The sequence below is a fragment of the Eleutherodactylus coqui genome, chromosome 5 (genome assembly GCF_035609145.1).
Source record: "Eleutherodactylus coqui strain aEleCoq1 chromosome 5, aEleCoq1.hap1, whole genome shotgun sequence".
NCBI lineage: Eukaryota > Metazoa > Chordata > Amphibia > Anura > Eleutherodactylidae > Eleutherodactylus > Eleutherodactylus coqui.
Window position 1 is genome coordinate 233,206,120 of NC_089841.1, and position 18,423 is coordinate 233,224,542.

Below are 18,423 nucleotides of genomic sequence, written 5' to 3' on the forward strand. Positions count from 1 at the left end.
ACCCTCAGATGTAGGTTTGAAAGCTCACTAGAACATCATGCATTTTTGTTAGCCATTAAAAGGTATCATATCTACAAGATTACTTGGTTTTTCTTCTTGGGAATAATCACATTTTACCCAGGACAAGTACCATCCAAAGACAATCTGTTAACACATGGATTCCTGCTAAAACCGATGTAAAAAAAAAACAAAAAAAAAAACCACACTGTAATCTTGTCAATGGTAACCAGTCATTCTTGCTTTACTCTTTTACTAGCAAGCCTACATTTGAAATTCACTTTCCTAGCATTTCTTTTTTATACATACATCATAGATGAAGTAGTTTCTTGGACTGAACCAAGTTCTGGAAATTCACTCTTTAAGAATTCAGGAAGGTGTAGACAGAAACCATTGACCCAAGTATAAAAATCTATACTTCATTGTATAATGAAGATTATGTAGTGAAGTTCGTTGGATACTCATTCAGCTGCTTATAAAGCAATGCAACATTGTACAGAAAGTTTATTTCAAGCATACACAAAGCAATTACTGTAGGACTTTTCACATGTAGCTTGAAAAAGGTCATAACAGATTAATGGACTTTCACATATTGGATACATTCACGTTTGTGTGTTATAGCCGTTCACTCTAAGTGTCCATGAGGATTGGAGGGCGTTACTTCATTGGGGAGAAAGATGCTGGAGTCAGAAGTGCGTTTCTCTGCGAGTCCAGAAATCTCACGCTTTCTCTCACTGAAACAGAAGACGTTTTTCATCAAGTGTGGAATACAACATTTCAGCTGCATTATATACCATGCTGAGGACAAGGACCAAGTCTCCTACACGGCCGCCTCTCCTGGTGCCATTTGAATTTTTAAGACACTGCTGCGTTCTGTACATCGTTCAAAAAGGGGCAAAAAGTGTCAAAGTTCTTCTCTGTAGTTGCAAGCAGCTGCTGTGAACCTAAGGGGGCCTAATTGGGTTTCTGTGCCCTAAAAACAAACAGCCTAATGACTGATTTCTGCTACTTAGTGCAGTTCCCCTTCGTACGGCTATATATCATTACCCTGCCCCCCCCCCCCCCTCACCCCCATGGTTATACTGCAGTTTCAGACCAGAATTGTCTGCAATTTAATAGTATAGAAATGTATCATTCTGATTTGTATGTGAAAAGTTTACTCAAGCTACTATAGAATCCCTCCCCACCCGCACCCTACAACGTGCATTATGGGAAATGTATATTTTTGGGGGGCAATAAAAATGGGATTGGTTCCAGTCATGGGGTAGCAGGAAAATCCCTCCTGCCTCACGAAGATAGAGCAATATATTTAGTGCAAAAACAGATCCCAACGCTAAGCAATAATACATCTATGTGAATTAAGGCAAAAACATACATAAATATGTCATTTATTGCATACTAACCAATCCTTTTCCAGGCATTTATGTGTCTAAGTGGGATGAACACTTGAGGAGGACCCCGACTGCTAATGAATGGAAGCTCGTCTGGAGGAGGGGAGGGGAGGGGGGAGGGGGGGGGGGGGAGGGGGGGAGTCAAAGCCCCTATGCACATTACGTATGAGGTAAATCAATGTAAATTCCTCCCCATGTCTTTCCTTCATTTTCCAAGAAGAACGGCCCCAAATGAGCATGTTTAAAAAAAAAAAAAAAACACTAAAGTGTGTGTGTTACTCAGCAGGGCGCCTTACAGAGTAACAAACATTTTTATTTGCTTAAGGTCCGATTCACACGGACATATAAGAGTTGCATCAGAGAGTCTCAGGCATAACTCGTATCAGAGAGCACAAGGATACACGCCCGTGTGCTGCCCGATACCCGCCGGCAAAGGACATTGCTTGGCCAATTCTGATCAGGGATAGGAGGCAAAATAGGATCTTTTGCCATGATGTTCTCACACGCACCACAAGTTTGTGTAAAAACTAAAACATCCGTCTGAATAGTCTAATTGGCTATTAAGGATCTGTGAAATACATGGACAGCAGATGGATGGGAAATATGTGGATGTGAATAGGCCCTAAAGCGGTTCTTGAGTCGACGGGAAAGGTTTAGAAGGACACACCTGTGCTCCAGTACCATACCCAAGAGCTCCTTCATAAACGCAATACGGCAATCCTGAAGACCTGTGGAGGGCGTGTGATTTCTAAGGGAACCTTGTTTCACAGATCCTGGGATGGCCCTTTAATCAATCCACTTTAGAAAGAGGTCCAAATTCTCTTACATCAAGCCGTTAGCAGCAATACGCCATAGTAAGGCCCCCTGTCCACGGGTGAGGCGGAATATCACTAGCGATATTCCACCACTGGGGAGCAGGGGAGAGAACTGTCAGTCGGAGAACCGCAGCATACTGTAATTGGAGTCCCGCGAGCAGAGAATCGCTAAGAATCTCCACTCGTGGACGGGGTGGGGGGTTGAGCTTTGAATAGCAACACTATGAAAAGCATGCACTGCGTTACTTGTGGCCGGAGTATCGCCGCGAGTAATGCAACGCAAAATCGTCCGTGGACAGGAGCCCTAACATGCACCAAATTGATTAAGCATATGCAAGACAAATTGTGCACCCATTATTCACCACTTAGTTAAAGAAGTTCTAACTTCTTTCTAAGTTGTACAACCCTATTTTCCCCAACTTTAGGCGATTGGCTCTTAGGGTATGCTCAGATGTGCAGATTTTTCGGCCAAAATATATGGCCACAAACACATGTAAAAGATGACAATGTAGTGCATGTACATTTTAATAATACTTCTCAATAGACTTACATAATCCCTAATGAATGTAACTCATCCATCAAGTGTGTCTAAACAAACAATCCATACCGTGTAGAAGACATGTGAGCACTACATGTGTTATGTTGTATTAGCAACATTTATGTATTTCCAGTGAGCATCTTTAATAGACAGAGGTTCAGCCTCACTGACGGATCTCTTATGCGGTATATTCATTTAATACCCAATACACATGTCACAGCCATTACTGCTGTTCCTATATCATCTTTAGGTCTTGCATAGACATACCGTATATACCGGCGTATAAGGCGACGGGGCGTATAAGACGACCCCCCAACTTTCACCTTATACGCCGGTATACAGTGGAGAAAAAAAAAAATCATTACTCACACGCCGTCAGCCAGTTACAGCCATTCAATTACATCATTAAATGGCTGTGATTGGCTAAAACACACGTGCGCCTTCAGCCAATCACAGCCATTCAATGCTGTCATCGCTGCCGGCGTGTGTATTAGCTTTCTGGAAGCGGGGATTTCAAGCCCCGCATTCAGAAAGCACTGCTGCGCCGGGGACAAGGAGCGAGCGACATCCTGCCGGAGCGCGACAGAACGCCGGGGGGGGTGAGTAATGATTTTTTTTTTTACACTTTTTTTTTTGTATTACCGGCGCATAAGACGACCCCCGACTTCAGAGCAGATTTTTCGGGGTTCAAAAGTCGTCTTATACGCCGGTATATACGGTAGTCAAGAATATTTGACCTTCCACCAAGACTTAAGACATATGAGCTTTTAAAATGTCGACTAGCCAATAAACCTAAAGCATATAAGTCTATACATCTCACAAAGGTATTCGGTTACCTGTGGCCACTACCCTGGCATCTTCATGAGCCAAATGCCGTCCTGCAGCCCGACTTTCCGCATTCTCACTCCACCACAAGACGTGAACTGCTCAAAGACGGAATACACTTGTTGAGTCATATAGTAATAACTTATCTCAAAAAGTTTTGAAACAATCGTCTGGCGGCCATAATTTATTCATGCGACAAGACAGACTACAATCACAATGCAATTCGGAGACAATTTAGAGTAAATTAACAATAGTGACAATGGGGGAGTACATGCCTTAATAGTACACTCATAAATTTGGAGTTCAAAGACCCATGCCTATGAGTACCGGCTTCAACGCCACTAGAAGAAGTGGAGACAAATGCTCAGGGAGCACACAGGAGCTTCTAGAGATTTTCATCTGCCAGCTACTGTTTTTAGAAAATGCTGCAGGAAGATTCAGGTTACAAATAGTAATACTGTAGGCTGCTCATAAGAAGCTTCCCGATAGCAGAGGGCACATTGTCCGAGCATGCTTGGACTCTAATGGGTGAAATCAAAAAGACTGATCCAGCGCTATTGTCCTAGATTACGATAATCACAGGGAATGGATAGCCACTGTGCATAGACCAGGACATAGAGTCATGAGGGACTGAGGTTGCAGCTGTGAACCAGTGCCTGATGTTGGCCAATGGTTCTTCTGCCAAATCAAGGGACAACAGAGTCATACATTTTATTTAAAGTTGGTGAGCCTGTCACAACTTTTCCATCAGTGCTCAAGAACATTGCATTATAGTAGGTTTTGCGGTATGACGTTGCAGTCCTCTTTAGGAACTGAGCCGGTCACCACCCAGGAGGATATCCTCCCATTCCTCATCATGACTGACTACTTTTAAAAGTACATTACCTTGGTTAAGTAATCCATACTCTGTGTTAAAAACACCAACAAGTTTTGTGTGACCGGTATTCTCATGAGCAGAGATGGCGGCTCGAAATGATTCACCCCAAACAGCAGGTCCTCCAGGCTTAAACTGAAAGGTGACCTTCTCATAGACCCCTAGAAAGAAAGAAAATAATCAGGTCATATATCTTCTAGCTTACATTATTTATTGTCCCTAACAGAAAGTTTACAATTTGTGAAATTGGTGCAGAAGTGATGGATTGATTTACTGTTCACTTTTTTTAGACTATTCTGTGCCTGTAGTTGAGAATAATCAATTGATGAAATGCTTAAAAGGAGGGAAAAACAAAACATGTATGCAATAGTGCAGTAGACTATGTTATGGTTCTGTTGACATCGTGTATATTTAGGGTATATACCATATAGAAGACTTCAATCTAGGCCTCTGTTTAGGCTACTGTAGCATCTGTCACACACAGGGTCCCACTCTAAAAGAAAGTCAACATTTGGGGGGATGGGCAATAGGCTGAACTGAATGGAGATATGGTCTTTTTTTGGCCGAACATATCATGTAACTATACCACCCTTTTTTGTTTTCATCTGGATGCTTCCGTATGGAATAGCACAGTCAACCACAATATATCCTACAGTAAAATAAAAAAAAGATATGCCGATACACAGAGGTCCACTGGATGCTAGAAGGATACACTCGTGGCATCTGTCTGGTCAATAGCGCCCCTATTGGTACATTCAGTATACACACCAGATCTTTCCCAGGGTCCATGCCAAACAAACTGCGGAGGGAACCCAGAGCTGAGCACTAGTTTTAAAAATGTAACTATTAGTTAAAGGGCTATTCCCATTTCATCAAGTTGTCCCCTATCCCCAGGATAGGAGATAGCTTGCTGATCGGGGGCGGCATGAGCACTCCATTCACTTCAATGGGTCTGCCGAAACTAGCCAAATGCTTGAACTCTGCTACCGTATCTTTTTCGTTAGGTAAAGTGCCGAGCAACTGAATGGAAACCGAACAGACCCCATTGTTCTCAATGGGGTCCATTGGGCGCTGTTCGGTTTTGTCATAAAACAGACCCGTTCGGCTAGGAGCAGGAAAATAGAACCCCAGGCAAAGCTGTGAAGGCGCAACAAAGGAAATTGTTGAGTTACGTAATATTTGATGAGCTAGGAAGGCATGGTAAAGGAGAAGCAGCATGGTACTAACCCTCTTTTTCTGGCTTCTGAAGTTTACACCACGGTACCAAGTAAGCAATCTCATTGTCCTGTACATCCATCATGGCTTGTGCTTTAGATAGGAAATCCTCCTGCCAGGATTTGTCTCGAGCTAGGGCGGCACGGACTGCTGTTCGATGTGCAAAGCTGTCTGTGGAAGAAGGATCAACTGGGTTACTACAGTAGATTAAACATGTGATTAACCCATTTGTATGCATGGGATTACACCGCAAACGATGGGAATATACATTAACTGGCACTTGGCTTCACTGTAATACCCATGAACATTTGGTTACTCCCATTTCAGGGATGTAAGACACCAGAACACACCAAGGAAAATTAGGCAAGCTTACTAACTACTCATGACAAATTGTGTAAAAGCATGGATGATGCCAGATACAAGGAAGAATCATTTCCATCTTCCCTTGCAGTTCTACCGTATTACAGTACCAGAAATGAATTGCCGATTTTTATTACCCTACAAATTCTCAGTTGCTCCTATCAACAGGAGGTAAAAATTGATCTAATAAATGTGTCTTCAGATGCCTTGAAGAACTTTATCACATCAGAACTTAACAGATGTCTAGCTTAAAGGGTTATCCAGACTTGTAAAATTAATGGGCTATCCTCGATAGGCCATCAATATCTGACCAGTGGGGGCCTGCCGCTTGGGATCCCCACCGATTGAAGCGTCCATGCTGCTACAATGAGCACCAGGACCTTTCCAATGTTCACGTGAAGTGAAGGGGTCAACAATTGACAGTGAATAAATCATGACACCATCACTTCAAGTTATCTTGGACTTCAAGGGAAGGAGGGGGGGGGGTTGTCTTTTGGCTATGTCTTAGACCCTCCCACTTCCGAGTAAGTGTGTTGGGTTTTTTTGGTGAACCTGCCAATTATTGGTTTAGATTTTATGGCTTAGACCTCTGAGCACAGGAGATTTTTTTCATTTATTTGTCTGAGACACTTAGCATCTTAGAATCCTCTTTGTATCTCCTCACCCTCTTTGGATGTCTTCTGGACAGAGTGTCTCCCATATCATTTAGCATGGTGTTGCACACCTGAACCCAAGAAGCAAGGAGAACACACTATTCAGATGTTCTCATTTCATCCACAGTTCCTGGGCTCCAATGTATCATCTGTAACAGGGATCTCCAATGTACCGTTTATAATACTGGTGTCTTCCCAGGGGATGTTACCTGCGCTGGTCAGTTCGACAAACTTTGAATGGGTACACGCTCAATCACCAATCCTCTTCCTAGCCACAACCTTGCACTGGGGTTTTCCCGTTCTGGTAATCAGTGGGGATCCCACCGGTTAGACCCCACTGATCTAGTATGTTTCAACAATCCAGTGAATAGGGGCCAAATGCTTTAGGCTGGAAGAGTACCTGCACTTTCACCTTCAGAGCACTTCTGCTCAGTCAGCGGTTTTCGGCTCCTTTTGGCAGCTGAAGATGGCCCCATATACTGCTATAGAAGCGCTATATGGGGCTGTCCTTAATTGCCGGAAGGAGGCGAAAATGGCCGACAAAGTAGAAGGTAAATGTGCAGGTACTCTAAGTGATATGTATGTAGTAGGTATGCTTAATTATTTAATGTCCCTAGGTTAATGAATCCAGTGGGTGGTCTCATTTAGTGATTGATCAGTTTCCTGTATGAACATGCACATAAAGATAGGTGTGACAATCACCCTGTGGGCCGTATATTCATTATGTCACAAGTGGCACTGAATGCTATCATGCAAGTGTAAATCAATTCTGTTCAGGTCATCTTGCGTGCCGTCCACAGATATGGCATGGTCAGAGGGACTGCTTTGCTCTAGTAAATACTTAACAGAGACGGGAGCCAGAACCCATCGAGTTGTAAAACTACAGAGCATTTTGGTTGACATTTCAGATCTCATCATGAAAGTCCAAGTTATTACTAGAGCGTCCACAAAATCCATTTTACGAATCCTCTTAGCCACGCCCTCTTTTCTAGACCATTTTTTAAAATCTATTAACTCTGATGCAAAGTATAGATGCCAGTTATTTTGGGGGCACATATATTGTTTCCACATCTCTGTACTTTTAGAAGCAGCTGTGTTTGATATTACAGCTCACGTGAATTAGGCTGAGCTGCAATACCCAAGTACTGCTGCTAACACTATGAAACTATACCTGGCAAACAATGAAGGGGATTTGGTCGGCCCTTCTAAAACAGCAGGGGTGGCCGAGAGTTGGATCTCCACCTAGCTCACATTCATGGTCTATCCGTAGCATCCTCAGAGTAGGCAATCAATTTTCAGGTGCCAGGTAACCCTTATAGAGTGGTTCCTGCTATGTGGCTACATAGGTTGTCTCCCCTCCTTGAGGGCCTGTTGGGAACCGTCTAATGCTGCATTTTCTCACAATAAATGGAACCTGTCAGCTGCGTAAGGCTAATTTCACACGGGAGAGTGAGATATTGGGACGTGGATCCTGTCCCCATAACGCGCTCCCTAACATGCGAATTCATGAACGATCCTCCAGCGTGGCTGACACGCTGGGTCTCCCATTGAAAACAATGGGAGACCCTGGGCCGCGTGCACCTAGCACGTGGTGCGATGCTGCCACCAGCCCCATTAAAACAATGGACACTGCGATGTGAGGGCACGCAGTGAGATAGAACATGCTGCGATTTGTTTCCCGCATAGGATCGCATCGCAGTGCCATGATAACCTGTGCCCGTATTCCAAATTAGAACATGTGGACCTCATAGAGGGGGATCCCTGCTTGGGACTCTGTTTATAAGTCAGAATGGAGAGCCACTCTGACCAACCCCAGCATGTCCATGTAAGGGTCATATACAGCCAGACATACCTTACGTGGCGATGACTATGATCTCTGGGGTTGGAGAAGCCATAACTGCAGTAATAACCTGATCACCACATCAGGTTCTTTTTATAAAAGGGGTGAACAGACCTTTTTATAAGGCCGCATGCACACGGGTGAGTCAGATTCCACATGAGGGAACCCAGAGTGGAACTCAACCCTGTGCCCAGCTGGCATCCACGCGTATCTGTACTTTCTCCTTTTCTGTACTGCGGATGGACCGCACGGCTCACCATCGGACATGCGCAGTATAGTTGTTTTTTTTTGTTTTGTTTTTTTAACGCCCGCTTTTCCCACGGAATCCGCAGCCTGTTGAATGGTCTTTGTGGAATCCACAGAGAAATAGAGCATGCTGCGATTTTTCATCTGCAAGCGGAAACCGCAATTGGTTTCCGCTCGTGTGCATGAAGAATTATTTGCATGCCATGGGCAGTATTTGCTGCAGAATCCTGAGGGGGTCACCATCTCTGAATTCTGCAATTCAAATACGCCCGCGTGCATTCACCCCAAGTCATAAATAGGTCTGTACTAGCTGGATACAGTTTTGGAATGAACGCATGCAGTATTAGACTATAATAAGCCCAGTTATTTTTGTCATAGGCGTTAGCATCATACCATATTTCCAGATGTGGAACACCTTATTCATTCCACCCAACTCATATGTCCAAAATCCAACCAGCTCTGAATGCACAGTGCGCAGATGGAACTTCTCCTTCGCAAGCTGCATGAATGCATTCATCATTGAGGGCTTGATGTCATAAGTACGGAGTTCATATAAAGTCGTGTCAAGTTGGCGGGCGCCTGTTGCAAATGTAGCTTTTGCCTGGAAAAGAAAATAATGGATTAGTTAAATATCGGTGCTCAGGAAAATCTCCCGAACACTTCCCAACAACCGGCCTACGAGTCATGATATAGAGTACCAGGCAAACCACAATTTCATTCCATCTTTTCTTCTTCACTGTAGATTAATGATGAAAACTAAGAAGGAACACCAATGGAAGTAAAGGGGTTGTCCAAGTTATGTAAACTGCATGTAAAGGGGTTCCCCATGGTGGAAAATAAAGCAGCTCATACCTCTCCCTGCTCATGCCTCGCCGACAGCTCCAGTCTCTGCTGTGTTGTTTTCTTTACAGGCTGTGGTCAGCCTATGATGTCCTATAAACCTGCTGCTGCAGCCAATTACAGCGCACAGTCACTGGCTGCAGCAGCCTGCCTATGAGACAGCTCATGCTGGCGGCAGCTTGTATACATTTCAGCAGCTAGGAAACCCAGAGCCACTTACAGGGGATGACTGGGGAGAGGGATGAGCTGCTTTGTTATTTTCCACCATGGGCGACCCTTTACATGCAGTTTACGTAACTCACAATCCTTTTATGTAGTAAACACAACCATGTTAAACCAGAATATGCTTTAGACTTTGGATCTACAAAGTAGCCCCCTTTTGCTTTGATGACCGCTTTACACACTCTTGGCATTCTCTCAATCAGTTTCATGAGGTCATCACCTTGAATGGTTTTCAAACCGGTATGTCTTGTCACAAATTATGCCCCATTTACACGCAATGATTGTCATTTAAACGAACAAACTTTTTTGCTTTCAAATAATGTGCATTTACGTGTAAAGATAATTGTTTGAAATCCTCTCTAGAGATGAGGGAGCATTGCCCTTAGCGAGTAACTGCCGGCTCGGAAGAAAAGATTTGGCTCCCGGCAGCGGGGAAGAGCGGGGAGGAACGGAGGGGAGATCTCTCTCCCCCCCTTTCCGCTCCCCCCTGCTCACTGCCGCAACTCACCTCTCACCCACGCCGGCAGCCGAACCTTTTCTTCCGAGCGGGGAGGTACTCACTAAGGACAATGCTCGATCGAGTAATTGTTAGAGATGAGCGAGCACCCAAATGCTCGGGTCTGCGTTATTCGAGTCAAGTTTTTCATAAAATTTGAGAGCTCTACTCGAGTAACGAACCCCATTAACTACAATGGGAGACTCTCTCTCTCTCTCTCCCCCCCCCCCTGCTAGACCAAAAATTTTCAAATGGCGCTTGCTGCGTCGCTGCAGGGAGGGGCCAAAACAGGCATGCCACGGCAGGGAGGGCCCAAAATCTGGGGCGGGGGTCGAACGTGATTTAATGCTCGTTCGAGTAATGAGCACCATTGAGTACGCTAACACTCGAACGAGCATCAAGCTCGCCAGAGTATGTTCGCTCAACTCTAGTAATTGTCCTTAGCGAGTATGCTCGCTCATCTCTAATCCTCTCCATTTCCCTCGTTAGCCTTGTAAACATTGTATAAGATGTTTGCTCAGGTGGGCGTGTGTTTATGCGAGGAATCTCTGGCTGGGAGGTTAATTAGTGTGAAGCCATTGTCTACTGCGGCATGAGTCATTGTGTTTAGCTGGGCAAACAATCACCCCTCCCCGCAAGTCGTTAGAAAGACTAAATGGCTGCCGTTTAAACCTAATAACAAGTGAACAAACTAACGACTATTTTTATGCAGGCTGAACGATTTCTGAGCGATAATCATTGCGTGTAAATGGGCCTTTAGGCCTCATATCCAAAGGCGTTTTTTCACCGTATATTATGCATGCATTGCGCGGCTGCAGAGTAGGCGGTAAATAGAGTCAATGAAAGTCAATGGACTTTTGTTGATCCTTGCACATGTGCGCATGTAGACACTGTGGGACGAAACACATGAGAAAACAAAAATTGCAGCGTGCTTTATTTTACGGTGTATTACTGCATGACTGCACTTGAGGATAACGTCAGACTCTATGTTGAAATGGTCTTCCTTTTCTGTGGTGGTCTTTGTAAGAGCCAAAGAGTTACCTCTACTGACAAAAGGATAAGTTCATCAGCATTACCAGCCTCAGAAACCACAAGAGGAGTTCAGAGGAGACTCTGATATTCAGGTCTTTATGGTCAAATTGCTGCAAAGAATCCACTACTGAGGAACATCAACAGGAAGAAGAGAATTGCTTGAGGGAAGAAACACAAGGAATTGACATTACACCAGTGGAAATCTATACTTTGGTCTGAGCAGATGGTTTCGACATGAGTGGTTCCCACCGGGAACCATGGAGAAGGAGGTATGATGGCATGGGGCTGCTTGGTTGGCGATTTATTCAATATTCAAGGCACACAACCAGTGCGGCTACCACAACATTGTGCAAGGACATGCCATCCGATCCAGTTTGTGCCTAGTAGGACCACCATCAGCCTGTGTAAGGGCTATTCGATCAAGAAGAAGAGTGATGGAGTGCTGCGTCAAATGACATGACCTCCACAATCACCTGAACTACACAGAGTTTAGATGGTTTGGGATGAGTTGGACCACAGAGTGAAGGAAAAGCAGGTAACAAATGCTCAGCACCTCTTGGAACTCCTGTTGGAAAACCATTCCAGGTAACCGGCCTCATGAAGCCGACTGAGAGAATGCCAAAAGTGTGCAAATCTGTCAAAGCAAAAAGGGGGCTACTTTGAAGAATCTAAACTATAAAACATTCTGGTTGGTTTACAGCTCAATTCCGTATGTGTTCCTTCATAGTTTTCAGGTCTTCAATTTGAATCTACAATGAGAAAAAAAAAATTGTAAGAAGTAAACCCAACATAGAATGAGAAGGTGTGCCCAAATGTTTGACTGGTACTGTAAATATCCAAAAGGTATTTTTAGTACCAACCTAAAATATGCAGCTGTTGAAAATGTTAATGGATTTTGCAACTTTTAAAAGCACTGTGCAAAAAAATTAAGGAAGTGCATTTTACAGGTCTCAGTCTGCAAACCCTACTCTGCTGATCTATAGTTTGCCTATGGGACCCCTTATATAGGGTGTTAAACTCACACAAACCCATGGAGAACAATCTCCATGTATATATTGTCGCCATGACCAGTACTGCAGAACGACAGTACACACCACTGAACCACCATGCTGCCCCTATGATGAGCTTCATTCAGAACCCCAAGGACACCTAACACTTCTGTACTTGACCTTCACTGAAGAACACTGAAAGCACTGGCCCAGATTCATGAAGACAACTCAAAGTTAAAACCCCCAGGAGACAAACAGAGGGCAGTGATTATACTAGGTTACCACTCAACTGGCTTTACACATCAAGAGGCAACCAGTCCACTTGTATTACTGGGCACTAGCATAACTATAGGATTCGTCCCGTGTTGCACCCAGGCCCAGGAGCCTTATGCTGGGTTCACACAGGACGGATTTGCCGTGGAAATTCCGTGCGGCAAATCTGCCAGCGGCTCCTAATCCTGGGATTAGCCAGCCATGTGGACAAGATTTTGCAAAAGTCTCGTCCACACAGGGCGGCCAATCCGTTGAGGCAAAGCCAGGTGGGACAGGGGATGTGGTGTAGAATTGATAGACGTAGCATATCAATGCTCTTCTTTTTTCTGTTGCGGCCTCACTCCTCTCTATGGGGAGAGAACGCCGCAACGGAATGCCGGCGTCCGAACTGCTCCAAAACTTGCATCAAAATGCCACGGGTTTTGCAGCTGCAGCTCTCCTGCAGAAATCTTGCAGTTTTTTGGTGCGGTCAAGCCGCGATATTTCTGTCCCATGGGAACCCAGCTTTAGGGGGGCCATAAGACCTCTCTTCTCCATATAGGGAGCCAAGTACTATGAATAAAGCATTATAGTTGGGGGTCCTGTTACAGGTTTTGCATTGGGGCCGAGGAGCTTCAAGTTATGCCTCTGCGTTAAGGCGTTAAAAGAAGTTGGGGGGGCCCCCCAAGATAAACGTTTGCACCCCGGCCCATGAGCCTTTAGCTACACCCCTGTTACCGGGACTGTATGGTTGAAGGAATCTTGTAATCAGTGTAACTAAAGTTATAATGAACTGATTGTACCCACAAGTGAGTAATGAGGGGAGCGCACCAATATCAGCCTATGCCGTGTAATCTACTGGAGTGTGGCTATAACTTTAGCATAACATTGTGCACACCGTTCAAGACTGATGCTTGCATGATTTATTCCCCCTTGTCGCCACGAAGTGGAAGAGGACTACTTTATTAATTTCTTTTTCCATAGCCAACATACTGCCAAGCTGTACAGAGAAGAGCGCGCATGCTTCAATAGGCCACGATGTAACGGCCCAAACATGGGGGAATTGTAATACTTCCAATTCTAATATATTGGCCTAAATTGAATCCCAGCAGGCTGTACAGAATAACGCCAATCTATATAAGTGGAGCAGCAAACTGGAGACCTACAAAGTAGGGTTTGCAAACGGGGTTTGTAAGATGCAACATTTTCTAAAGTTCCTCCAAAACTGGGAGCCGGCGAAACTTAAAAATAATGTCATCTCAGAAAACACGATAAATATGTCCAGACAATATGGGAATATTTTAAAATTTCTGCCTACAAATTAAGAATACAATGGGCTTATTTATATGTATTAAGCATCATCTGCAGCCCCTTCCCCAACCCCATTAGCCATATTGGAGAATGAAAACCAAACCTCTACTGGTTCTGCACCTACGGGCATCTGCACCACTTTTCTATTACACTGGTTTTCACGCGGCTGTTAGACAACTGTATTTTAGAACCTGAATTTCGGGGCTTAAATATTGATCACCTGTGTTTATCAAAGGTCATAAATATCAGATCGGGGAGGATGGGGTATAAAGAGGAAGCAGCAGTCGCCCAAGTTCCACGGCCTCTTCTTCGACCTGTGAGATCATGTTTATTAGTTACATGGCCCTTCTGCAGCTCAGTCTTATTCAAGTGAAAGGGGTTAGAAAAACATAGCTGTTTTCTTCCAGTCACAGCACCACCCTTGTCATTTGGATCTCTATGGTATTGCAGCTTAGTTCCTTTTCACATCAATAGAGCTGAGCTGCAATACCACACACAACCCTATGGACAAGGATGGTGCTGTGTTTAGAAGAAAGTAGTCATGTTTTTACAACCCTGGGCGACCCCTTTAATGGCTTTGTGATGCATTACCAGGCACGGTCAGTATGCAATGTATGGAGCTGCACCTGGTATAAAATGAAGAGGCTATAACGCTCACCCAAATGCCCATCAAACACTTGATCGGTACAAGAGCCGGGAGTTGGAGCCCCAGTGATCTGATATTGATCACCAATACTTAAAGGTGTTATCCAGTCACCAGACAACATCCCTTTAATAGGGCTGCCTGTAGTAAAATGAGCTGTATTTACCCCCCCCCCCCCTGCCAGGATCCAGTGCTGCAGCCCCGCTGACAGCTGCAGTCACTGGAAGTTAGGTGACCGCCGCTGCAGCCAATGAGCGGTTACAGCATCACATTTCCAAACTCCTTGCATCACGGCATTTGGGATGTGAGCGCCGATGTCAGGAGAATGAGAGGTGACACTTTAGCCTCTGACTGACCGGACGTCAAGTGACTGCTGCAACTAAATGCCGAGACCGCAGCGGGACAGCGGTTCTGGATCCTGGGAGAGGGGCAAGTAGAGCTCAAATTAATTATTTTACTGCAGGCAGCCCTATTAAAGGGATGTTGTTCGGTAACAAGGCAACCCCTTTAAATCTCAGAAAACCACTTTAATAACACTCTGGCCTTCCATTTTTTACTGAACGTCTAGCTCTAGGGTTCTGTTAAGGCTGCCTGTCCATGGGCGTTGCGAAAATTGCCGCGGCAGCTGGCGCCCGGGAGCAGGAGTCGGCAGACGGATCGCGGCAATTTGCAGCATGCTGCGAATTGCCGGCCGCGAGCGGCGAATCACGATGATTCTCCGCTCATGGACAGGGGGCTGTGCTTTCCATAGCAACACTATGGAAAGCATTCCCTGCGTTCCCCGTGGCCAGATTATCGCCACAGGACACGCTGTGAAAATTCGCCCATGGACATGGGGCCCTAGGGCTTTTCATATTCCCAGGGAATAAAGGTGAGCAAATAGCAGAGGAGAAGTTAATGAGTAATGATGCTGGCACACATTGACTACCTGCTCTGAAGACTTGTACAATACCACTTAACAAATCCAAGTAAACAGAACATAAATGAGCAAATATTAGTAAAATCAATGTGTTGGGGGACAGCTATTAAAATTAGTGCAAAGGAAAGTGGTGCTGTTGTCAATAGCAACCAATAAGGTTACTAAATTTAATTTGCTGCTAATATACATACTGCATTCTGATGGGCAGCCTATCAAGCCACCCTACGGAATGGTTTGATAGGCATTCTGCCATGACAGCCCTGGGGCCTTTCAGAAGACCCCTGTTTGCCATGACACCCACATGGCTCTCCCAATCTCACTGCAGTGGGGCCGTATGAGACCACCGAACAATGTTTGGGGCATTGAAAGGGTTAACGGCCGAACGGGGCTGTTGCCCACAGGTGTCAGCTATAATAAACACCTGACACCTGCGATGTATAAAGGAAGAAAGCAGCGCTGACTACCTCCATACACGTCCTGCAAGGGCAGGATGTAAAAACACGATAGGGTGGTCATTAAGGGGTTAAAACCCGCAGTGCATGTCAGTCACCCAGCTGCGGATCCACATGGATCGTGTCCGCACCGTGTCAGTGGGATTTGTTATAATCTCATCCACCTACTTGTACTAGAAATGCTTCAGGTTTCCCACGTAAAGAGTCCGCAGCATTTATGCGATGTGTGAACATACCTTTAGTTTACACAGCTGAATGGATCTGTCTTATGTTGGCATTGAACAGCGCTGAACGGACCCCATTGACTGTATAGGGGTCCGTTTGGTTCCACTCATCAGCCCGGTATTTTACTGGAAGAACAGCACCATGTCTTCCGATATTTTGTACCGGATCTGCGACGGAACCTTCAAACAGAAGTTTCAGCGCAGCGGTGAAACCGGCCTAACGTTGAAGACTAGTTTCAGAAACTTGACAGGTCAGAGAAACATGGCAAAAGATTTGCTCAGTGGGGTCCCGCTGCTGAGACCCCTGCTGACCACTAGAATGAGGGGCTGCAGCACTCGCCTGAGCACTGCGCCCCTTCGGCTGCCTTTCATCTCCTCCCAGCAGTTGACGACACCTGCATGTAGATCAATAGAATATTATGTAAAAACGTGCTGGGCACAGTGCTGGGGTGAATGCTGCAGCCCCCTCCTTCTAGTGATCAGCAGGGGTCTCAGCAGTAGGATCCCATTAATCAAAACTTTTGACATGTCTCTCTGACAGGGCAAAGTTTCTGAGAAGTGCCGTTACTCTAACTTTTTTTTTTTGAGGGATCCGTTTGACCATACAAGCCCAAAGTGCATGCATGGCCTTACCTGTACACTTCCCGTCATGTCACACCATGCAGAAGGCAGCTTCCCCTTTAAGAACAAGGCTCTTCGTGCGCACATCATGTTGTAGCGCGTTTACTGATCACTTCTTATGCGGACGTTGATGTGTTCTGCGTAACACACTGATACTAGTGATACATTGTAACCAGTGCAGCTGTGCGGCTCTTCCTGCACCTCTAGCCTGGGCAGAGCACGCCCCCGGCCTGTTCCACTGGAGCCAGGATATAGGGGGGCTGGACTATACCAAAAGATCTAGCTGGGAACAACAACACCAGTACTAACCAGTGCCAGCAAATACGAGCTACAATATGTAGTGTAAAGACAAGTTTGGAAGTATGTTTAATATTGAAGGAGGAGGGGTGTAGCTGAAGATGCATGGGCTCGGGTGCAGCTTGGGTCCACCTCCCCCTGCATGTTCGCTGCTTTACATCAGGCAACCAGAAACCAACGGTTCAAGTCCCCATAGAGGACTTAAGAGGGGTTAAGTGGTGTATACACCTGCTCTCTTGTATCATTATATCAGTAAGTATGGCAGCTTTCTGTGAGTGTTTAAGAATAAAATATACATGGGGCAATGTGCATACCTGTCCCGGGTTCATGGTGACTGCAAGTGCAGCCGAAATGAGAACTGTGCTTCCCAGTGCCTTTTTAATATTAGCTGAATCCCCAAGTGCCCCCTTAGAGTAAACTATGCCCCCTGAGTTAATCGTTAACATTAATAGTATCCCCAAGTGCACCTCAAATTAAAAAAAAAAAGAAAAAAAAAAGCAAGGACTTTCAACTCCCCCCCAATTACATTGTTGATTCAGGATGCATTTGTGGCTCTTTGTAATACAGAATGTCATCCCACTGTGGGCCGACTCATTAACACCGCAGGACCCTCTAGGCTGGGTTCACACAAGGCGGATTTGCCACGGAAATTCCGTCCGGAATTTCGCCGTGAAAAAATCCGCCTGCGTCCGCTAATCCTGGGATTAGTCAGCCACGTGGACGAAAGTTCTCAGAAATCTCATCCACACCGGATGGCGAATCCGTCACGGCAAAGCCGACAGAAGCCAGCAATGCGGGGCGGATTCGCCAGCTGCAGCATGTCCATTCTTTTTTTTTTTCCCCGCTGTGGCCGCAACAGAGAAGCGTGCGACCAAGCTGCTTCAAAACCCACGGCTAAGTGCAGCAGGTTTTGAAGCCCCACTTTCCTGGCAGATATCTTGTGGTTTTCCACTGCGGGCAAATCGCAAGATTTCCGTCGGGAATACACCATGTGAGAACCCAGCCTTACAGTCCTGCTCGTTAGATAACTAAAATGTTACAACTACAAGTCACTAAAGAGACGTATCAAAAAAAAAAACACCGCAGACTGCCGCCATACTTGTATATATACTGACACAAACTATAGCGTCCGATACAGACACCACATCCCGCAGGATGCAATATAGAGGAGCCATGCACAGGTGCCATATACTAATGAACATCCGCTCACACCTACCACATACTGGGGGACTGGCTGCTTAGTATTATACTTGCACATGGATAAGTCTGCTGCTACATGCGGTGCACCATGCAGGCTTGCAACCGGTTAACAATGCCACATATGATTCAGCCTGGCGGGTTGCCCTGCAGCTCAGTGGCACGGACACCCTG

The 18,423-nt window shown here is 45.4% G+C and overlaps 1 protein-coding gene across 1 annotated transcript; it reads right to left on the reverse strand.

Moving 5' to 3' along the window:
* Window positions 1-223: 223 nt before the first annotated feature.
* NIPSNAP3A (nipsnap homolog 3A) lies at window positions 224-16,966 on the reverse strand. Its single transcript, XM_066604329.1, has 6 exons — window positions 16,768-16,966; window positions 9,148-9,355; window positions 5,668-5,826; window positions 4,452-4,601; window positions 3,578-3,664; window positions 224-731 (listed from the first exon to the last, which is right to left on the reverse strand). The coding sequence occupies exons 1-6, from the start codon at window positions 16,843-16,845 to the stop codon at window positions 655-657; spliced, it is 759 nt and encodes a 252-aa protein (XP_066460426.1). The 5' UTR covers window positions 16,846-16,966; the 3' UTR covers window positions 224-654.
* Window positions 16,967-18,423: the final 1,457 nt, after the last annotated feature.